Raw genomic sequence first — 23,846 nt, 5'->3', positions numbered from 1 at the left:
TAAAAGTTGATTTGGTCAAGTTAAAAGGTGAAGGTGCTACTCTGCAATTGGTCGTTTACGCCTCCGCTGGCAAAAAAGCCTCCACTAGAGGAGGCTCTAGAGAGCCTTACTACAGGCCGACTCTTCCACGCTGGACAGACATCTTCAAAGTGGTGGGAGCACCCACACTTTGCCCCACCACACGTGCCCTGCCGATCGACTGTGGTGAACCCATTTATGCTCCTTGGTGGACAGAGGCGGTACGAGATACTTTTAAATGGTACAGTCGTGGCCTGCAGTGTCCAATCAACTGTGCTAGATAAATATAATAATTGTTTATTGTGGGTTAATGAAGCGTGTGGAGTCCAAACTACAGGACTGGTCACAGTCACTATATACGGTTCTCCGAATATCCATACTTTTTTCGAAAGTGGCATTGTATGTTATAGAAATATTTGAGAATACATCACAATAAAAAGTATACACGTTTATATATGTGCTCTGGATGTGCTCCCGATTTTAGGATTCATAAAAAATGTATCCGTAAGGGGCCGTCCATAAATGACGTCACGCACCTAGGTGGGGGGGGGGGGGTCAGACATTTGTGACGATGTGTGACGAGGGGGGGGGGTGGTGAGAAATGTGACGTCACATCAGAATGCGCAACTTTAAATAAATAGACTTTTTAATAAATGTTTTCTCCTACAACATCAGAGTGCACCGCCAGATTAAATACGCACTACAATGACAATAGTTGAAAGCGATTTGAAGCATAAAAATTTTGATTTAAAGCTTTCGTGACTGCAGTAATTCATATTCTTAGTTTTTTCGGTAAAGTCACGTTGAAGAGAAACAACAAAATAACAAAATATATATTTTGTTGTTTCTCTTCAACGTGACTTTACCGAAAAAACTAAGAATATGATTTGAAGCATGTTTTATTTTTTGGGGGGGGGGGGGGCAGAGCTTTGTGACGTCATATTTTAGGGGGGGGTCTGACTTTTTGTGACGCCGTGTGACGAAGGGGGTCAAAAATCGTCCAAAATAGCCTGTCGCGTGACGTCATTTATGGATGGCCCCTAAATCAGGCCGATAAGAAACGAAATTTAAGAGGATCAGAATTTCTTTCTCTCGCGGATTAATCCGAAACCGAACATGACTTCATCGATCCGTGGTTACTTCTGCTTTTATCCCACCGAGAGTGGTGCGACAATAACCTTTGTTAACGTGCAGACAAACAATGGCATAACAGCGTACATAATCTGACAGTCTACAACCATTAGTCCTGTATTCTATTTACCATACATACTGAAAATGTACATATATCCACTGCTGGGCAAGAGCCTTCTCACTTCGTGCAAGTCATGCAAAGCTGTCATTTGACCATACTGGTTGGTTAGTGAAGGGTTGCGAACCATAGATATGGGAACACAGAAGTAGAGTACAACAATGGATTTTGGTTCACTGCCTTCCACTGCACACTGCGTAGCTTCGTAACACCCATTTTGCATGAACATGTTTGTCATCCATCTTTACGAGCACTATCCAAACTGAAACTCTCCTTAGCTCTCCAGATCGGACGAGATCGGGCACGTTTAGAGTATATGGTGTTTTAAAGCCAGCCATAATTGGTGCTTACAAACAGCACTTGCCCCCAACACAGGCCCACCACTCAGACAGGTTCCTATTTACACGTCTCACAAATGTATGTTGAACTTCTTTCGCACCATACTAAGCCAACTATGCTAATCGGAGGTGCGGGGGAAGGACAACAAATGAAAGGACGATAAAAAAAAATTCAGGACAGTGCCAAGGTTTTGTACATTGAGTTCGAATGTGCTCAATCATCGTTTAATTTAGTATCACGTTAACTCTGTTCCCCATATGTAAGACATTTCTTTCACAGTGATTTATTATGCTAAGAGAAAACATGCTTTATCATTGCAGATCGGGGAAACGGGCATAAAGGGATTGAGTAGCGTGCCTCGAACTGCTGGAAATTTCCCCGCTGATCGCCAAGCAATGAAGGAGGAAAGGGCATCATCAGCATCATATATCTGTTCCCCAAAGAGACTGTCGTCTGCAGACTTACTTGGGACTGAGATTTATCTGGGCTTGCCACCTGCACGTCCTGGTTTACCCATGATCATCCTCCTCTCTTTGATTTAGCTGTCCTTGGAAAAGTGTACGTTTTCCCCAAGGTATTAAAAGTCCTGGGTTTTGTCAGCTGACGATGCATTCATAACATGTAGTTCTCCCCTATTCACGCAAACTGAACGATCATGGTGTCTTGAGTTCCCACTTGGTTAAACAAATAAACGTTAAACTTTAAACCGTTTTGGTAATCCATAATACGTTTTTTTGGGTTAGATCGCATAAATATATAAATGTGTCATTAAACCCATCACCACCTGACACAGCCAATTAGTAAGGTTTGTCACGTAAACAAAACATGCCAATTTGTGGAGAAATCCTCCTATTTGTTTCTTAAATAGAGGGATAAATGTGATGTCGTCACATGTAAGCCTATCAGGTGCAAAGGCCAGAGAGGGGGTGGTCATTGTACGTGTAAAGACGACTTCAACGCACTTGTCCCGCGAAGGTTTTCTTTATTAAGGAGCCACGTGCTCACATTCGGACATTCGGAGACCCCACTGCAACAGCTCTGAGTCTCCCACGCATCTCATATACGGTCCGAGGCCACGCCCCCATTCCTGAACCTTCTCGCTGGTTCTAGACCGCTCGCTTTATCAGCAGACTCTACTGTCCTCTTTCATCACCTGGCCACGCTCCTATTCTCGATCATTCCCATAGCCACCAGTCCACTCGTACTGCAGACTGACTCCCCTGTCATTACCTCCCATGGCCACTGGTCCACTCACACCGTAGGTTTACTGTCATTACATATGCATATAAATTAAAATGTATATCTATTACCGGTTGGGTTATTCATAGGGTAATCAACATACATTATGTATGCACATTGTGCTTGTTCATCCTGCCGTTTTCTGTGTGCACGAAAATAGCAATATTTATCCCTCTATTTAAGAATGAAACAGGATTTCTCCACAAATCTGGCTGTTGCCTGATGATGCTAGTTGTAATTACTGGCGAAACATCATACTCGCCATTGTAAATGTTGTAGGTTTACTCTCTAACACACCAGCGTGCTGTACTAGTGTAGTGTCAACGATTCAGGAGACACTTTCTTTATTAACACCTTTCACGGTCTCGACACATTTATGTTTACGCGATCTAACCCAAAATACCTCTATCGAAGATAATATTGGTCGCCAAAGCCTACGTGTTAAACTTCCTGGTAATGTGAGATAGTCTGCTTCCCATGATGTGTCCTGAGCATGTTTGTAGCTGCGAGGTGGCAACCTAGGTTCAGGCGAATATGTGAACAGGTTGGATATGTGGACATTAACAGTATATTTATTAAAAAAATGACAGTTACATTATGCATAAATACTATACTGGGCACGGGCACTTAATCGGTCATGGTGAATAAACGACGTTTTACTCTAATATTTGAAGCCCAAATTATGTTTTTCTGTAATTACATAATCAAATATCTCTGCACTACCCAGGGGTCATTCACATCAAACTACTGAAGTACAGCGTTCTCTCGCTCCAATTTTATTCAGTGTCCGTTAAGGGAACTGTCCACTCAAGGAAGGTGTTAAATCTGACTACTGGACCGTAAACCTTCAAGATCGCCATGAAACCCGAAGGTGCGTTGTACGTTCTGGATAGTGACACATTTCATCTTAAAGTGCAAGTCATGAACATTAAGGCTGTTCAATAAGTCGAAGGTCAAAACGCTTTGCTGACAAAGCCGTTTTGAATAAACTTGAAAACAGAGCTGCGTCGGTTCTCGCGCAGTGGGAAGGCCCTCATCCAGCAGTAGATTGGGAAAATGTGTGGACATGCACGATAGCATATTTTGTTTAGCCATATGGCCGACAGAGAACAGTGGGGCATTTTGGTGTGGCCGGGGGTTATCTCCCGGATGCCGATTGTTATCGTTAGTTTACACGACACAGCAATTTCCTATTTTAGGCTGAGTCAAACTTGTGGAGGTCCGTACCATATAGAGGCAACATGTGCTATGGTGCAAGTGTTGCTGTGCTTTCTCAAGGATGATTGACCTTGCTGTATGTCGAATTAAGTGGAAAGACAACGCTCTTGCTTTGGACTGGCATAAAGACTACTGAATGTATACCACGTTTTATTTTAAACCTCGTCAAACATCAGGAGGGGCGTCCATAAATGACGTCACGCGATTTTGACCCCCCCCCCCGTCGTCACACCACGTCACAAAAAGTCAGACCCCCCCCCCTCAAATATGATGTCTGACCCCCCCCAGGTGCATGACGTCATTTATGGACAGCCCCGGATAAGAAGCAGGAAACCAGAATACAAATCCAGGAAATGAGAACAGTAAAGCGATACAGTTTATTTCCCCCAGCCTAAGTGAAGATTGTTGGCTATTCAAATTTATATTCTTTGGTTCTTTCGGTAAAGTCACGTAGGTAGACAAAATAACAGACCACTCACCTGAAGACGGTCGCTTGCGTTGCGATCGAAACGTCGTGATCTATTTTGTCTACCTACATGACTTTACCGAAAGAACTAAAGATGATGGATTCATGCAGTCACGAAAGCTCCGAATCAAGGTTATTCAAATGTAAACTTGTACAGCACACTCACCAGTGCCTGCAGTGACTATGACGCATACTGGTCCATGGGTGACACGTGACAGGCAGTGGTTATAGCATCTGCATGAGTCCTGCATGAGGCACGCAGACACCTCATGCAAATCGGGCTGTGCCGGGAACAGCGGGGCGCATGGTTCATGAAAATGTTGCCTCACCTGCGCAAATTGAGTTCTGAACGGGGCTTAACCACCAGGAAGCATTTGCAGTCAACTCTTGATTATCGGCGGAAATGGGCAGAGGGGTGCTCGAGGGCCAGAATTAAACAAAAGCACAGGTGATGCAAAACGGAATGTAAAGTAGGATTTACAAACGTCGACTGTATTTATTGCTGACCTGCGATGAATGAGGAATGAGCGGCGTGGCAGATGTGGAATGTGTCGTCTGTGTTTCACATTGGTTACAAGCGAGCACGAAAGGAGCGGAGCATAGAAGGCTACTTCATGTTGTAGATGTTTATTTTGTTGCAAGTGTAGGTAGTCCGCACACGGGAAACCGAGAGTGAAGCAGACCTCGTGCCGCCAGGCATTTGTGTTCTCGGCGAGGCGACATTGTTATCCTTGCGATGCTTAAAGCATCGAATCAAAAAATTATATTGGTGTGTTTAAATATGTTAATGTGTCCCCTTTGACCTGTTTAAACTTTACAACATATTTTCTATTTATCTATTTGCTCGTGAAAATGTGTTCGTAAGTCAATTGATGACTAACCAAATGTCTTTTTCCCCATGAATACGACGATGTTCAAATTATGAGATTGACGTTTTACCACGATAGTTCAGTCAATCTGGCTGCTGTTGTGTTTCTTCTGCAGATGTTCCATTGCCAAAACACATTCGTCTGCAGGCAGTGTTACATAATTAGGTGGCGAGTTACAGTAACTAGAAATCTTTAGACCAGATTAATAAAGAAATATAATTACACACATTTGCCAATCTCCTATTGGATGAAGGCCTCCCCACACTTTACTGGTGACACAGGCAACTATTTTACTCTACTTCATCACGCTGGTCAGTGCGGGTTGGTGAAGGTGTGTGGCTTGATCAGCAACCACATCACTCATCTCGGGAATTTGCCGCGGGAGAGAGGCGAACTCAGCTTTCCGGGTTCATAGTACCACTGCCCCCCCAAAGTAAATTACATGTCAAATTGTAGATATTGTGCACAATTCTATCAAAGTCGAACTGTACCTCCACATAACAGAATGTTTTAGTCTATCGGCCAATTCACTTTATGGACTTTTGTTCACCAGTAGTATGTGTTTAAGCAAAAGGAATGTCTTGATTACCAAGAGTGATCAATATCAGGGTGAGTTTCTATATATAAGGGTTAGTGAGGAGTTCAATGCTCACTGCCCTGTTCTGCCTCTTATCGTCTACACGCTTATTTTACCTTGCAATGGCAATTCACCTGGTTATAGGTACAGTAAATACAGGCCTCAATCGAGCAAGGGTTATCTGTGCAGAAAGAACAACGTATTCCTCCTATGAGCATTATTCTACTTCGTAAATAACGCAGAGACCAGTGGTAAAGTGTTGCAAGTGAGAGTACCAGTTGGCGTGTGGATGGGCCAACTTAACTCGTCATCCCTCCGGGGTCGATACATTGGATTCGACTTCGTGAGAAGTCTATCATGATTGTATTTTGGATATATTGGCCCCCGTTATGGTATCGTGGAATTTCCACCGCTGGCTTTGGACTTCCAACAGATGCGCACTGCCCAAACCACTCTTTGGCTGGGAAACACTATCAATGAGTAATGCTATAATCTGTGATCTTTACATCCATTATTGTACGAGATGGCATATATAACACAGCAGATTTGATGTTTGCCTATATTTGACTAATTCTAAGCAGCTCGGATAGGTGACCACAATGCGTGCCCAGGTGCGATGGGCAGCTGCGGGGCTACGTGGTGGCAGCAGAGGGCGGTTCAACAAAGTGCCGTACATTGTACCGTACTACGCTCCAATGTCTATGTTCCCCGTCTGTGTTCCCCGACTTCCCAAACCCGTACTTACCAGCGTGTTGAAATATGGTCAAATGTCCGATTAGCACTTTGGTTACGTACGGTGCGAAAGAAGTTCAAAACACAAATATGCACGTGTGTGTGGTGTGCAATTGTCTTAACGAATGTTTTTTTTTTTACAAATTATTTGGTTTTTACTGAGCTGGTAGTGGTGCCAGCGGTAGAAATTCCACGATACCATCACGGGGACCAATACATCCAAAAGACACCCATGATAGACTTCCCACTAAGTGATAACTAAGGTATCGAAGGGGCATTTCCCGAAACATACTTTTAAGGCCACATTGTTATTGATGAGTGTGTTGTTTTAAAAAAAAAAGTTATATTTGAAACGTTGACTTGTCTGGCCACTATACGCCGTTGCTCCATTTCGAGATGTACGTGTACACAGTACGGTACTGTCCATAATACAGGTTTGTTTGGGGTTAGATCGCGTAAATATATATTATGGATATTGGTCGCGAAAGCCTACGTCTTAAACAGTACGGTACTGTATTAACATTCAAATTAGTGCGCCAGCGACGTAATTTCCCTTAAATACAAAACGTGACGCCATTGCTGCACAGGAGTCGATCGATTGCGTCATTAACAGGTTGCGTCCCGACCGTGGCGTGCGTGACGCCATCACGCATTGTACGGTTACATCACCACCGGTTACATCACCGCACCGGTGGCGGAGTTTAAAATCATGACATCATCACGCACGCGCGCGCCGGATGACTGAGAGCGGCGTGACGTCAATACGTATAACGTGCGTCACCGCGCTCGCAGGTATTTAAATTGATGACGTCATTACACTCGGTCTGCAGAATTCTTGGGACATTGCAGCAGCAGCTGCAGGAATGGGCACAGGAGTGGTAAATATCACAATCGCCGATTAACGTAACTTTACACTCAATAGCTATAAATAAAGCTGTCTTTTACAAATAAATGAGCTGTAAGTTTGGGGCGTGTAAATGTTGCGTTAATGAGGGCTGCATCTGGACTGTTGCATAATGGGGGCATTGCTCCTTTGCAAGGATGCGGTGACATTGATTGTTGGATAACACTGCCAGTGTTATCCTCTTACACAGTCCGTGTGTTAATAGTAATACTGGTGCCGTGTTTATAGCGTCATTAATGTAACAATCACACGCGTGTGCTCTATTCTCTATGCTGGGTATCAGGCATGCTGCCGATCCAAACATTTATATTATCTCTATATTACAGGTTTTGTTGGGTTATGTATATTCCTTGACAATGATGAATGCTATGAAACTGCATGCTGTATTGCCTGTTAAAATATATGATTATATATGAGCGTGTTTTATATTGTTTGGTCTATTGTGTATTTAATTTAAAGCAGTGTAATTGACAAATGTGTTGAGTTTATACAATAATTCTAGCTCTTGTCAATCCACTGCTGGATAAAGGCCTCCCCTGTCTTGTCATGGGTGTTGTTTGACCATACTTCACCACACCGGTCAGTGTTGGTGACGGAGGTCCTATAGCTGTATGGTTCAGAAATCACTCGCCACTGATGTCAGCCGTGGCTGGGAATCGATTGCAGCTCACTGGGTTCACAGAACCCACGCAAACCACTGCGCCACAGCTCCATGTTGCATGCACTCTGTAGAATATCAACTCCATTGCAGACTGCTGTATGTAGCCAAGTGTGTGGGATACAGGATTCAACATCGTTAGTAACATCTCCGAATGCCATCAATGTACGTTTATTGCAAGCTGAATGGCACAACGTGTGACCAAACTACTGTATGTGTCACCTGGACTATTGTTTGAAAGGGTGTCCAGTGACACATACTGTGCATAGCAAACACCGAGTCACATTTCAACAAACATTGTAAATATATACCTTCGATAATTATTTATTTATTGCTATGTGTAATCCCAATTGAACAGTAATATGCAGATGATTTATTTATCAGTATTGGGGTGTTTGGCCCAAACCAGTTTAGATTGTGCGTTTTATTTTTAGCTTTCTTAATGAAGTGCTTTCATCAAGTCATATACCCTCCTGTATAGCCACAGAATCTTTATAACTGAACTAAGCAAAATGTGCACGCAGTTTCGTGCATTGTAGCCTGCAACGTGAGACTATACAATGCCATCCTGGAGTTCTTAAAAACGACCAATTTGAATCCAATTTTCCGAAAGGTGTCACGTTGAGACGAACTGTCTGTGCAGAATGTTCGCGGAAGAGTGCATCACCAGATGTTAGTGAACGGCTCGTGGAAGGAGTTCTCAAAGAACTAGTTTTGAGATCTCGTCAATGTACTTTATTATCCAGACACTTGTTTCAGGTAAAACATTATTTTACCAGGCGAGAACTCAAGAGACAGAGATACAGTCATGTGGTGTAATTTTCAACAGTGACCCAGGGCTAACCTGCACTTCCTGCATGCACTGCTTCACATTCATGTTCATTGCATGGCAGTATCTAACCCAGACATGGGCAAAGTTCGGCCCCCGGGCCGTATACGGCCCATTGGGCTTTTTAATCCGGCCCGCCGAACTTGTACAAATATTATTATTATTAAATTAAATTTCACCTTTCTCCTGTAATGCCCCCATTTCCCCATTAGATGGCGCACTTTGACCAGGAGTTACGACATGTTTTGTATTGTTCATGTTCGCGCAATTTGTTAAATTGCCTTGCAAATAAATGTTTTGCTACCTGTTAAAGGCCAAATCCTTTCATGTAATGATTTTTACACGTCATTTATATTAGTTCACACAAACACTCCATCCATCTGTTCCTGGCCCGGCCCCTCTGTCAAATTTTAGAACCCATTGTGGCCCGCGAGTCAAAATATTGGCCCACCACTGATCTAACCTATATAGTATTGTTAATTCTTAGTAGATGGAAAATGTAATTAAATTAAAAGACTGCATTTAAAGCAATTATTTATCCACATGTTTTTGTTTGTTATACGTTCAGGCATTGGTGACCGGGCCGAGACCCTGTTGTCATTCCACTGCTGGATTTGGGCCATCCTCACATTGTACGGGTTGTGGGGTTATTTTACATATATATTACTATACTTCACCATGCGGGTTAGTGAAGGTGGAGAGGACAGACGGGGGGGGGGGGGGGTATAGAAATGCAGTACAATTGCGTGTCCATCACCTATTCAACATTTGTCATTATCCAAGCTTAATTCTGATGAGCTTCTGAGATCTGGCAAGCCTGGGCACATTGCAGGCGATTTGCACTGAGGTCTTTAAATAGGGTTGTACAGTTCTTAGATGCGTTATACTGCACATTTCCAATTCATGACATGTTATCTGTACAGTACGTGTTTGTATATAAACAAGCACTATGTACAGCACAGTATAATTTACTACAGGTGTGTTTGCATAGAAACAATGTTGTATGTATTGACGAGCAAGTCTGCTTGTGGTAGGAAACGTCACTTGGCTTTCTTAGTGTTTCTCAGTGTACCACGCAGACGTGCGAGTGAGTGAGCAGGGCAATGAATGCACCGCAAGGCTGCTGCTGCTGCTGCATGCATCGTGCTTGCTAATCACTGCTTGCTGTTTTCAATGCTGCTTGGCCCATCGCAGCGGAAAGAGCGCAAGGTGGGTTACTCTAAAGACATGCATAAAACATGCGTGTGCATTTAGACATTCATGAATGCATTACTGTGTTCTCTAACGCAGGTTTGATTCCTGGCCATGTACGTGCGCAGTCAATGTGTCCATCCACTGCTGAGTGAGGGCCATATATCATATGTGGGATATATTGACCATACTTTACACTGGTTCGTGCGGGTTGGATGTAAGTAGGGGCAGTAGAGGAAACTTCACTGCCCTCTACTGCCCACAATCCAACAATATCTTTTTGTATCCAAGGTTATCACCCATCCAAGCGCTAACCAGGCTTAATGCTGCTTAGCTTCTGATATCTAATGAGATGAATGCATTTTAAGTGATGTGGTGTGAGGCGTCGATTCCTGGCCGTGCACAATACCAACACGAACCGCTGTTTGATCGACGTACAAGCTTTCCCAAGGTCACTTCGGCCGAAAGGAAGCACTGTGCTATGTGCAGAGTACCGGTAATACGAGAAATAGACAAAGTTGGCCAGGCATGAATGATGTTGGTTCAACCAGCACCGTTCATTCATCACATTAATTTGTTCTACCAACCATAGTTCACTATTAACATAACCTATTTTTATAAGAATGACCACAATGGAAATAGCTTATGCTCACGACTATTGCACTGTTCATTCAACAGTGGGTATATTCAATGGCAAGAGTGGCCCCCACCAAAGGATTGTGGAATTTTTACCAGGAGCACGAACACACGCCGATCTGAGTGGGCAGAAAGTGGCTTCTGTTGATGTGCACAAGAAGTGGATAGTACTGATCGTTTAATAACATATAAATGTATATGTAGATTTTCACTTGGGATGCTGCCATGGTGTAATTGTTATCACACTGGGCTTGCAAGCGAGGAGGTTCCTCGTTCAAACTCCCTGCGCCAGTTTAAACAACAGACGTGTTCATATTCTTAGTTTTTTCGGTAAAGTCACGTTGAAGAGAAACAACAAAATAACTAAGAATATGAATTACTGCAGTCACGAAAGCTTTAAATCAAAACAGACGTGTTTTTAAAATAATAATTTACACCTATGAAGCACCTTTCACTCGGAGGTCACAAGGAGGCGTTGTACAAGAAACACACGAAGACACGAGCAGGCTCAACACCAATAAAACCCAACCCGAAAACAAAGTATTCAAAAAATATAAAAAAAAATACCTTAGAGATAAGTTGTGTCTTTAGGCACGATTTAAATAACATGAAGTCAGCAGAGCTGACAATAGAAATGGGTACACCACAGTGGATCGGCGGGTCACGTGTGGTGGGGTAGGATAAGCAATTTGTAGTCTGGAATAGAACTTGAGAGGAAAGCATTGCAGAAGTATTAAAGACTAGGAGGTCGCAATGGGTAAAGCACGTGTGCAGGATAGATGAGGGAAGGTTATCAAGACAAACACTGGTGGCACCCAGAGGTTGGCGACCAAGGGGAAAACCTAAACTCAGATGATGGGGATTTAAAAGGGCAGGTCTTCTAGTTCCGTTCCAAAATCTGGCAGAATGAAGGAAGTGATGGTGTCATGACATCGGCAGCATTGGCTGTGATGACCGCGTCGTGATCCCGAGTGCACGTGTTGCTTGTGACGCTCAATGAGGGACCATCACCTGCGTGTGTGAGCGTGCAGCTCAAGGAGTTCAAGGTGATTGGCAGGCGGGTACCGACACCCAAGCAGCCGAGGCCCCCTCTGTACCGTATGCGAATCTTCGCACCCAACCACGTGGTGGCCAAATCCCGCTTTTGGTACTTTGCGTCCGTGCTGCGCAAGCTCAAGAAGTCGTCTGGAGAGATGGTGTACTGTGGAACGGTGAGCAAGGGTGGTGGTAATACAATCAAAGAGGGTAATTCGTCATGAGAAGGATATATAGCTGTTAGCTCAGATGCATAATAATTACATTTATATAGCACTTTCAGGAAACAGCAGCAGCAGACACTCAGAATAAAATTTATATAAATACATTTTAAAAATCATTGACTAAAATAACTAAAAATTGAATAAGCGGAAGTGTATAAATAGATTTTAAGGCGCATTTTTAAAATGTTCACAGACTGAAATGAGGTCGCTGATATTTCGTGGAAGAGTATTCAATATCCTGGGGACTACACGGGAAACAGCTCGGTCACCCAATAGACTGAAACCTTGACCTGGGAATACAGAGAAGATCTGCATCCCCAGATCTTAGGAACCTTGAGGGGACATATGGGTGCAGCATGTCAATGATGTAGGCTGGGGCAAGATGGTTCACTGCTTTGTAAGTTAACAATAGGATTCTAAACTGTATTCTATGTGAAACTGGAAGCTAATGCAGAGAGGCCAAAACGGGTGTAATATGATGTGAAGAAGATGTTCCGGTTAACACCCCAGCAGCCAAATTTTGAACATGCTGCAAATTGATTAGCACCTTCAGCCACACCAGAGCGTAAGATATTACAATAGTCTATGCGTGTGGGGTAGCTATAGACTAAGTAGGGATGAGTCCTTTTTTACTCTTGCCATCTTCAGAAAGTCCGTGGTTTTCCACTCAAATGAGAATAGGACGGTGCTCATCAGCCTTGAACCAGTGGTGAAAGTTCCAAAATGTTTTTGTGGGTGTTAGTCTGTCTATAGAATCTACCCACTTTTGATTTCTAAAAGTGGTACCAATTTTATCGACCTCAGAGGGATGAAGGATTGAGTCAGCCCCGACTAAGATTGGTAATGTTTGTGAGCCACACGCTCTAACCACTGTGCCACCTGGCCAGATCTACTTTATTGGTGCCATATAAACATACAAATATATACATACTAATTAGTCTCCTGTATATCTTTATCCCAATAGATTTCTAAACTATGTCCACTTCTATCAACGCGGTGGCAAAGGGCCACCACATTGATATGTTGTGCCCATCCAAAAATCCAATTCGAAGCACCAATAACTTTTGAGAAATGACTCTTGAAAGTTTTCAAGCAAAATTATCTACCAAATCATGGGGTAAAAAATCTGGCGGTTTATAAATTGTGATCTCTTACCGTGCTTGCGATTGCACCTGCTGTGCAAACTAGAATGATTATTCATATTACTGTACTCTTTGGTTCTTTTGGTAAAGTCACGTAGAGAGAAAATAAATAATAATAGAATACGACGTTTCGATTGCAACACAAGCAACCATCATCAGGTAAGAATGAATAAAACAAACCTAGTAAACTTAGAAATATAATGCAATACAACACAGAGAGTCGGCTAACACAACAGTCAACACCCTACTTGGCTGATTACGTTCTTCCAAAGATTGCTAAATTTGAGAGAGAGACAAAACACACACGGAGACACATAGACAGACACACAAGCAGGGAGAGACACACATATTACTGTAACCCCTGTCAGTCCCTGCTTTATCTAAAAATACACATTCTCGTGCATTATCCGGCGGGTTAGCACTGTGGTTTGAGTGCTTGATCCAAGATCGGAACATTGCAAGTTCAAATCCCGCTCAGGGCCTCATCTGAACTGAGGATGTGGCCCTTTCCACCAGTGGCTTGTATGTATGTAGAACTTCTTTCGCAGCGTATATAGCCAACTGTGATAATTGGAGGTGCGAGGGAAGGATTGGCCCCACAAGCAGGTCATGTGACGTGATTCAGAGATTACCTTCCACGCAGTGATAACAAATACAAAATTTAACCCGTGATGAATATTTTATAATTTTGTGGATCTGGTTTATTTTGGAGTTTATAGTTACTTGGCCAGGTGGTGAATGCTGTGCATTTAATGAAAGGGTGACAGTGTGTTCCGCACTGTATTTGTTCTTCAAGTGCCAACTTAAAGACAGGACAAAATGCACACTTTGTTTACACAAAAACGGACTGGGAATAAAAGGTACGTAGATGGGTCCAGGAAATGTTTTGTTCGTTTCTTTTTACCAATACAAATGAGAAAAATAAACTTAGTTTTAATTAAAACGGGTAATTCATGGTTTTCCTTGTGATACTCAATATCATTGAATCCGATTTTTTTTCCACGCCATCTAAATGAACCATTAGTTTGAACAGGGCCTCGTTAAATAAAATTAATCAGAAATGCAAAAGCGTAAACACGCTAATCAGCGCGTAATTGCATGTGCACGCACGTGATAGATTTAAATGTCAATCGCACCCATGCGGTGCAAACCGACATCGCAGCAAGTGTCAACATACACAGAATTAACGCAGGTAAGCCCTTATTAGTCACTGCTACGACATGACGATTATCTTGAGCCTCGCAATTAAATGCCTCCACATGAATTAAATGCGATGCAACATTATAATTGGACGTCCTGTTAAATAAATGATTTGCGTATCTTTATTATGCAGCCAGGCTATCAATTTATAATGAATTTTCGCCATGGTTGACTCAGCCCATCAACCCTCCTGGACCTATAAAATACATACCACGTTGAAGGAAGTCAGTAGTAGTCATCCTGTGGAAAGACTGGCCCCGTAACATTCTAGCTCAAGGCTACCATAAGGCATAATACGCATTGTCCGATTGCTTGTTTGGTCATGGAGACACTTTGACCAATTGAATTTAGCACAAGCACTGCCCTTTGGCAATCTACTGCCGGATGAGGGCCTCCCTACATTGTGTGGGTTGTGAAAGTGATTTGACTGAATTCACTGGGCTGCTGAGTATGAGTAGGTTAAAGCGGAAAGAATAGATGTGGGGGCATAGAAATACAGTACAACAATGGATTTTGCTGCACTGCTCTTGGCTGCCCACCACGTAGTCCTGCAGCCTCTATCAACCTGTTATGCATGGTGGTTGCACACCCAAGCACCGTACAGGTTTTGCTCTGGTTAACTACCGTGACATGACGAGATCAGGAATATTCCATGGGGATGGGATCTGTTCATAGGACATAGCAATGTCGTTAGAGCAATATGTGTATAATCTGTGAAGTACTCTACATTAATGAACACATAAATGGGCAAATGCGATGCGTTTTCTGGCGCTAATGTATGTTGTTCATCATGTCTGGCATTTCGCCCAACACGGTTGGGAGCTTCTTCAGAAACGGTGGACATTGTGCCAAACAACTCGCGTTACAACTCGAAAACACATTGTGAGAGCTGTGCAGCCCAACCACAAAAACCTACGCGAATCGGCAAATGTATGACTTCAGTCTCTACCTCTTCCGCTTCCGTACCCCGAGCCAGGTCTCCGAGAAGTTCCCACAGAGGATCAAGAACTTTGGCATCTGGCTGCGTTACGAGTCCCGCAGCGGAACCCACAACATGTACCGCGAGTACAGAGACCTCACCACCGCTGGCGCCGTCACCGCTTGCTGTGTGTACCACCCTCATTTTTCATGACCACCTGTGCCCGCTCCCTGGTCCAGTATAAACAAACTCCCCACAATTCCTACACTTCTGCTCCACTTTCTCAACTCCACTGGATTGCCATCTACTATCACCGCATGTTTAAATTTCTCACTCTCGTCTGTAATTCCCTCCATGGTCTTGCTTCTCTCATCTCTTAGTACTCTGTCCCACCCCGTCCTCTACACTCCCAGTCTCTACCGTCCCTCTCTGTGCCTCCCTCGCCCTATGCCTAGTCATGCTCTCCTTCCTGCTCCCTTGTCGCTCCCCTCCACTGGAACCAACTCACACAAAATAATCATCTTCACCAACCTGCTTCCGTTCCTCCAATAAAAAACCCCATCTCTTTTCCCTAGCCCATCATCCTGCTGCCGCTACTCCCTGCTCCTGCTCCCCAGCGATGACCAGGCCTACCCCAACCCCTATCACTACCCCAACCCCTATCATTACCACCACCCCAATCAAGACCCCAACCCCTATCACTACCCCAACTCCTCTGTAACCACTCCCACCAGTCCTCCTAAATGTCACCATAACTATGCCTCCACTTTTAATAACCCCACTCTTTATTTTGACCACTATCATCTTATGTACAATTGTATTGTTGTAAATCGCCTTTGATTAAGGCACTATATATCTATACAACATAAGATAAGACTAAACGAAAACATTTCCTTTTGGAAACCTCACAGCCCTTTTGTTAATCTACTGCTAACTGTGGGCATCCACACGCCATGTGAGACATGCGGGGTATTTGACCATCCTTCACGCAGGTTGGAGCAGGTTAGGGAAGGGGTGAAGCATATATGTGAGCATAGAAGTACAGTACACCAACTGTAATTTTTCCCAAATATTATCCTGATTGTGCTATTGTCATGCAGATGTCGCACAGACCAGTGTATCTCTTTGTGTTGAAGGGCCCGCAGAAGTGGATATCACAGAGCTATTTCTAAGATTTATTCAAGTGACCTCTGGCTCACAGTAGAGTACAACGCTTTTAGGAGAGTAATATGATATTACGCCAGAAAACCGATATTTAATTCTCAGAATGTAGCTAAATTAAGAACAGAAGAATATTTATAGTTCTAGATTTTTGCGTGCAGTCATTGGTATCTGGGCTGAGATCATTCACTATATCAAGCAGTTGCTTAATCAAAATGTACTACTGCCTGGATTCAAACCCCAGGTTCTTTGGGTTGGCAGCTCAGTGACCTCCAAGCCACCCGGTCACCTCAAGTGACTCACCCTTATGAATATTGTCCTTCGAATGGCAATCAAGCTGGATTTTAGCCCACAGATATTAAGTGATGAATAAAGTTTCATATGGTGGGGGTTGTGCAGTCGTTGGTAACCAGGCCCCCGCTCACTCACCATGGGCTTGTAACGCTCTCCTCCATATTGACCGATCTAACTTTTGTTGTACGTCGCATCCACTTGCGACTCGACCCGCTCACTGCGTGTGACGTCAGCGGCACGACGCGGCTTCTGCAGTGGAAAAAAACTTGGGCTCCTCTTGATCCGCGCCGGGCTGGCTTGGCATGGCTCGCCCGTGCAGTGGAAGGGAGGTGAGGTACATTGCCTTCTTTCCGCCGTGAAGTGGGCATGCACGACTGCGAATTCACCAGATCTCGCGTTCTCGCGTTCCCACTTTCTCCGCTTCAGACCGAGACATGGGAGCCCGGCACCGTGCACGGGCCCACTCCATCCAGATCATGAAGGTAGAGGTGATCCCAGCCAGCAAGTGTCGGCGCCCGGGCATCAAGCAGTTCCACGTGAGTGCCCTCCACCTTTACAGCTGCGCGCCTGTCCCCAGCAATGCTGTGGTCGCAGTCGTGATTACTTCGTGTGCTAGAAGGTTAATCATGCACAAAACGCTTCCAAGTTCAAATACTGACTGGGACTGACAATGGCTTTTCATACCTCCAGGAGTCATACAATGAGTACCACGTTGTGGAAAGGCAGTAATAGTTGTTTTCTGGAAAGGTTGGCCTCTGCAAGAGGAACGTGGGATTGTCAATTCTCATTTAGGACCACCAATGGATACGAGAACCATCCCAAAACTAATTTCAACGTGGAGACACTTTTAAATATACTTGATACGGAAAAGGAAAATGGTACACCATACCGTCAACCCCTTATCAGTGCCTACCTTATTACAGACCAATTCAAACCGTATTGGTCACCCAGTGCCCTTATAAATATCAACGTTCATTCTACAAAGTACCATCACAAGGGAGAAACACGAACAGACAAAAACACATTTTTTTCCCCGTATTGAAACGGCTGTGCGCCATATGGACCTGAAAACTCAGTTTCCCTGTACAAGAATACGGGGTAAACCGTGTGGGTTAACAGGTATGCTACACTGTGTGCACGGACACAAGAACTTGAGCATCGTGTTCTAAGCAATGCCTTTGTGGGAAATTAGAAGGAAAGAGAGCAAAAGGGAGACAATCACTTGGTGCTGCAGAACATGAATCATTGGGCTCAGATGGCAAGGAAGTATCCATAAAAAAACCGTGTACCTTTTAGCCTCTTCTTTGGTCAAAGTAATGCTGTCACCATACTCAAGTACTCTGGCTCCCTTGGTGGCCCTGAGCCAGTGGTGGACATTCTTTTGATCGGGTGGGGGGTGCTGCTGACCAAGCATCCCGATACAGAAGCCTCAGGAAAGAGACTTGATGCTGCGTGAGGTTTTCCTGAAGATTTTTTTTTAAATGACAGACTTCCTAAAACAGTGATCTTTTTTAACACCTCAGGGATGATAGGCTGTCGATCCTCATCAGAGACTTTAGCTCATGCCTTCTATTTGAAGTGGGGTGCTCTGACCACAGTGCCACCTGCTGGGATAACACAGTGCTGTGTTGTGCTGATGGGAGGGATCGTCTCAAGGCCACCTGTGCGTGCGTGCGATTACAGAACTCTAAGATTCGCTTCCCGCTGCCCCACCGCGTCCTGCGCAAGCAGCACAGCCCGCGGTTCTCAACGCGCCGGCCCAACACCTTCTACTGAGCCGCCCTCCTCCTGCATGCTAACGGCACCGTTGTGAGTTCACGATTACCAAATTCTCTGGAATAGAATTCTGTTCCGAAGAGTAAGACGCAACACAAACATGCGCTTGGCGTCAATAAAGTTACACAATTATGGTTACACACACACAAATCTACCTACCTGCTGGGTTATGGGACGTACCCCAAAATCTGCTTCAATAATGCAGGGGAAAAAAAAAGTACGTTTTACGATCTGGAAAATATGGTAGCTCTCACCTGTATCCTAATGGTCAACACACGCCGTCTTGAATACTTGTCATTTTAATAAACATGGGAAACCCTCTAGAAACCTAAAGTCGGTAAAACATTCAGGAAAGTCACAAAAAGGTTTTTCATTTCCATATTTGGCTTTTCGATAAAAAAGTATTGTTTTTACAATATCCCCATTGTGATAATAATAATTTACATGTATTTGTAAGGCACCTTCCACAAATGTCTCAAGGCACCTTGTAAGAATAAGGATAGGCCAAGAGAGAGGAGAAGCTAAATATAATATTCTGAATTTTGATTTAAAGCTTTCGTGACTGCAGTGATTCATATTCTTGGTTCTTTCGGTAAAGTCACATTATCGGATAAACGAATTTCCAACGGTAGGGAATTCCACAATATTTGCTTTGAGTCAAAAAACAAAGAACCCTTTCGGATCTCTCGCCGAGCAGTGCAACCCTTCGTGGTTGGGAAAGGGCCAAGAAAGCAGACATCACAGAACTACCTCCTCTGGCACTGAGAGTAAAGTTTGTTGCATGTTGCATGACAGTCAAACTGATATATCTAATTCTCAGAGCTATCATTTAGCCAAATTACGAACCAACTGTAATGTGATTGTTGTTCGTGTCGTTATTGGTAACTCGGCTGAGACTATCAACTCTCTGCACTACCAAACGTAGTTTTAATCGCAGGTGGCTGCCTGGATTTAAACCCAAGATCTCAGCAGTGTCAGATCAGCACCGACTTCTTTTCCACTTGGCTATGGTTTTATTTCAGTGTTTTGCATGTGAGAAAAAATCCAGTTATCCAGGGAAAAACCATGCTACATTTGCACAACAGGGTCACATAATCATTTGCTGTACTGCCATCTCTTGATCACATTGCAGCACAGCTGGATTTTGAGGAACAGCGCCTGATTAATGAAATCTGTCTAATCCATCAACTCCACCTCTGAAGCGCTTGAATGCAGGCAATGTGTCACCACTCCAGGGCTATTTATGGTGCATAACAGCATGGACACATTGTGTATGTAGAACTTCTTTCACACCTGTACGTAGCCAAAAATTGATTGATACCAATCCATGCTGATGCCAATCCATTTTACAGGTCAGAATGTGCCTGCGTGTTCACTGTGTTACAGCTTCTTGTTTGGTGCTTTCTATATATTATAGCCTTTTATGATAAAGAGCGATGAAGCTACTACATCAGTCGTGTGTATACTTTCACCCTCCTATTTATCTTTGCAGAATGAACGCCACATCAAACACGGCCTCGAGGTTAATGTTACACCTAATTTTATTTGTGTTGTGGACTCCGGTCCACATTTGATTAAAAACATTGTGACTACAACTCTTGCACTCCCTGTTTAGTCGATTATCTATAACCTTTCCGACACTCGTAGCATTGTGCAATGCATCCTTGTCGTTGCGTAATAAAGTCTATTTAAATCATTTGAGTCAATTTCTTTATAATATAATAAAACTTGAATTTATATCTTGCTCGTGATGGAACAAAACATCGTGGAGCGAACGTTTTTTGGTCGAGGGGACTCCCGAATGGCAGCTGTCCCTGCTCGGCATGAGGCATTCACAGCACTGACCCACACTTGGGGGTTGGTTCACCAGTCGGGGTTATGTCGCTTTTTGTTATTCCAATTAAGTGATTTGCGAGTTCAAAGACTAACGTGGGTCATTAATCCTGAGAAACCTCAATGAGTATGAAGACTTGATTTCCACCAGGGACCTGCATTGCAGTGTTTTTATGCAGGAAGAGACAAGAATGCAAGGAGAAAATCCATACATACGAGGGGTAACACTTCAACGACAGGTTCACGGACAAATTGTATACCGTGTAATAGAGCCTAACAGCTCATTGGGCCCTTCCTGCTGAAATGAATACTGCCATCTCATCGCCACACCACAGAGCCCGGTATGGGTTACACCAACCCTTGCTGGATTCCAGATACGAACCAAGCCCTAAGGGTTACACTGGGCGCTTAGGCTCCCAGCACACGCGATCGTGGGACCGTGTGTAATTGGGAGCCATGATCAAACTAAAGCATATGTTTAGAACCAATCTGTAATGATTAAACTCTTCAGAACAAATGGTGATCGTATTTACCTCGGCACCAGTTAGAGCTTAATTTGTAAATCAGAAAGTTAAAATCCTGGTTGGATGTCAACTCAGCCTATCATCCATTGAGGATAGTATATCGTCTTATTTTTTTATATATATAAAAGCAGGAGTATACAAGGACCGAGGAATGAATGACCGTGACAGAGGGCACGGGAGGAACGGGACGGGATGCAGTGGAAGGGCGAGGGGAGGGAAGGGGAAGAGAATGGGCGATAGAGAAGAGGTGAGGCTTTAAGAGAGGAACGGAAGGAGGTCACGGAGGGGGACTACTTCATGTTCAGAGGAAGTTTATTCCAGTGGAGGGGTGCAAGGGGGAGGATAGACAACGGGATTGTGCACGGGGAGGAGAAGGGGCAGACAGGATTGGGAACTAAGAGCACGAGGGGGGACAGAGAGATGAGAGAAGCGAGATATTCACTACCCCACTGGGAACGTCAGCAGTGGTTGTGTAGAAAGACTGCCCCCCCCAATAGGAACGTGTGATTTCCACCACCCACTCTGGGCCGTAAACTAAAAACAACAATAACAAAACGAATAGACTACTGTACACATCCGAAATAAGTGCACATTAACCTTAAATGTAAACAATGCATAAAGAAAGCAGCAACCGTGTTAAAATGCAGCGTTTTTATATGAGAACTGCTATTGCAACCAATTAATCTACACTAAACTATGGACCTATTTAACGGTAAAGTACTGTATACATACATGTAGTAGTAATATTCTTCAACTGTGATTGTATAGCTTATTTGGTCTTGTTCTGAACATTCGGAGCTACCATTGGTAAAACCAACACCTGCTGCTCTTCCCACAATTATTTGCGTGCAGAACGCCTCTGCAATATCTTGTCAGCTTCCATCTCAACTTGTGTATTCGGTATGGGGGTCGGGGGAGGTCGTGGTGCTGCGACTCCCTGATCTCATGGTCTGCCCTTCTCGCTTAATATTCCATCCCAGGCCCCTCCCGATGGCGTGAATGACTCATTGCTCTGGCCCAGTGAACCTTTTTGCGCCCATACAATATTAAGCCAACTCATGGGCACCGCAATGTGACCTGTCTTGCGAGGGTCGGCCAATCCCCTGGCAGCGGGAAACCGTGGGGCTTTCTTCCTAGGGACCCTTCGGATTAAAACCCGTTGTGCCAGGCAATTCCCCGCCAGGACACCCCATGTGTGTGCTTCGTGTGGTTGCTCAATGTGGGGCCGGGGGGAGGCCGTGGCACCACTTATTATTGGGCGTGGAAGGATAAAAGGCAGAGTTGTACCCCGATCATGGTGTGAGCTTCCATCTTTTTGATTGGGAATTGCGCCTTAACCACAGCAGCACTCGAAACTGAATTTGCTGGGCAATCGTGAACACTAATTTTTAAGTGACAACACTTTTGATAACGTGCTCAAATATGTAAATAAAGCTCCAAAGCCAAATACTGTGAATGTTTTCCCTACTAACCACACTTCTCAGCGAAAGATATAAGAGAATATTGGAGATAACCCAAATGATTGACGTGACGGTTAAGATATTAGGTTTATAATTAGCATAAGATAATGCGAAGCTAATCTCTAATTAGCTCTGCAAATACACCGTCGTTAGCCTAATTAAATAGCATAGTATTAACTGAGAACTGAATTATCACGTGTCACGCACAATGTCAAAACGCATCCCAATGGTAAATTAGTGTGAATGAGAGGTCTCTTTACCATGTTAATTGCGACCCTTGGGACCGAGCGTGGTGTGGACATCATCTCTCTATGGTAATATGCAAATGCAGGGAGTGGTGGCCAACACCTGTATAGCAGCCACGCAGGTATCACACCCCACTGCATGGCATTGTGGCACCTGTGGAGGGCAGTACAGATGCCTTATTATGTTCCGGTCCTATGTATTTGGGTCTTTTCGTGGAATAAAAATGTCCTCCCACAGTAATATATGACACGATCCCAGACCATACACTAAACCTCAAATGTCGATACCACCTGAGGAGGCATTACTTTAGCGGCTCCAATTGTGACCAATAAAAAGGAATTGGGATAATTTGAAACGAGTAGGTTTTATATTACCTGATACATATGTAGAGTAGGAGTTAGTGACGTCATGTCACGCTCGCCTTCTTGTACGATGACGTCACGGATGGCGATGTCATGCAAAGGGGGCAGGACGGTGACGTCATGTCCCCCTGGGGGATTTAAGCTGGAACCCGTCACGGGTTCAGGGTCGTCTGGAGAGTCCGGGAACGTGAAGGGTGGAAGTAGGGACCCAGGCTAGGGTAGCCTGTGGGTGTGCTAGGGACCTCCCCAGTACCCTTCCCCTGGGGGAGCGATGGGACCCCAGGGTAGGGGGAAATTGGCACCAGGCTAGGGTAGCCTGTGGGTATGCTAGGAACCTCCCCAGTACCCTTCCCCCGGGGGAGCGATGGAACCCCGGGGTAGGGGGAAATTGGCACCAGGCTAGGGTAGCCTGTGGGTGTGCTAGGGACCTCCCCAGTACCCTTCCCCTGGGGGAGCGATGGGACCCCAGGGTAGGGGGAAATTGGCACCAGGCTAGGGTAGCCTGTGGGTGTGCTAGGGACCTCCCCAGTACCCTTCCCCCGGGGGAGCAATGGGACCCCAGGATAGGGGGAAATTGGCACCAGGCTAGGGTAGCCTGCGGGTGTGCTAGGGAATCCCCAGTACCTTTCCCCTGGGGTGCGGAGTGTAGGCAGTGATTGTGCAGTACGTGGAGTCGTGTGCGAAGAGAGGTCTTTAATAAAACTGGCGCAAGCCCCTACATGAAGATCTGCCTCCGAGTCATCAT

General features: G+C 44.4%; 1 protein-coding gene across 4 annotated transcripts; it reads left to right on the top strand.

Moving 5' to 3' along the window:
- Positions 1-7,471: 7,471 nt before the first annotated feature.
- On the top strand, positions 7,472-20,372 carry LOC116947409 (large ribosomal subunit protein eL20-like). Of its 4 annotated transcripts, none has more exons than XM_032963096.2 (7): positions 7,493-7,585; positions 10,293-10,307; positions 11,957-12,136; positions 15,503-15,632; positions 17,327-17,436; positions 18,584-18,709; positions 20,169-20,372. In XM_032963096.2, the coding sequence occupies exons 1-6, from the start codon at positions 7,571-7,573 to the stop codon at positions 18,674-18,676; spliced, it is 543 nt and encodes a 180-aa protein (XP_032818987.1). In that variant the 5' UTR covers positions 7,493-7,570; the 3' UTR covers positions 18,677-18,709; positions 20,169-20,372. The 4 variants fall into 4 exon arrangements, with proteins under 4 accessions (XP_032818989.1, XP_032818987.1, XP_075926707.1 ...); XM_076070592.1 differs by having other exon boundaries at positions 7,569-7,585; positions 10,178-10,307; XM_032963098.2 differs by lacking the exon at positions 10,293-10,307 and having other exon boundaries at positions 7,472-7,585.
- Positions 20,373-23,846: the final 3,474 nt, after the last annotated feature.

This window comes from Petromyzon marinus, chromosome 30 (genome assembly GCF_048934315.1).
Source record: "Petromyzon marinus isolate PM22_M1 ecotype Great Lakes invasive population chromosome 30, UKy_Petmar_22M1.pri1.0, whole genome shotgun sequence".
Classification (NCBI taxonomy): Eukaryota; Metazoa; Chordata; class Hyperoartia; order Petromyzontiformes; family Petromyzontidae; genus Petromyzon; species Petromyzon marinus.
Note: the sequence above shows the minus strand (reverse complement) of the source record. Positions and strands in the feature narration are given on the sequence as shown.

What these genes read in the sequence shown, in the direction of transcription:
- LOC116947409 (XM_076070592.1), top strand. Translation starts at nt 10,206, where the DNA reads ATGCACCGCAAGGCTGCTGCTGCTGCTGCATGCATCGTGCTTGCTAAT. An exon ending in AGATGGTGTACTGTGGAACG is followed by an intron (nt 12,137 to 15,502) that starts GTGAGCAAGGGT and finishes ACCCCGAGCCAG; the next exon opens with GTCTCCGAGAAGTTCCCACA. An exon ending in TGGCGCCGTCACCGCTTGCT is followed by an intron (nt 15,633 to 17,326) that starts GTGTGTACCACC and finishes TCTCCGCTTCAG; the next exon opens with ACCGAGACATGGGAGCCCGG.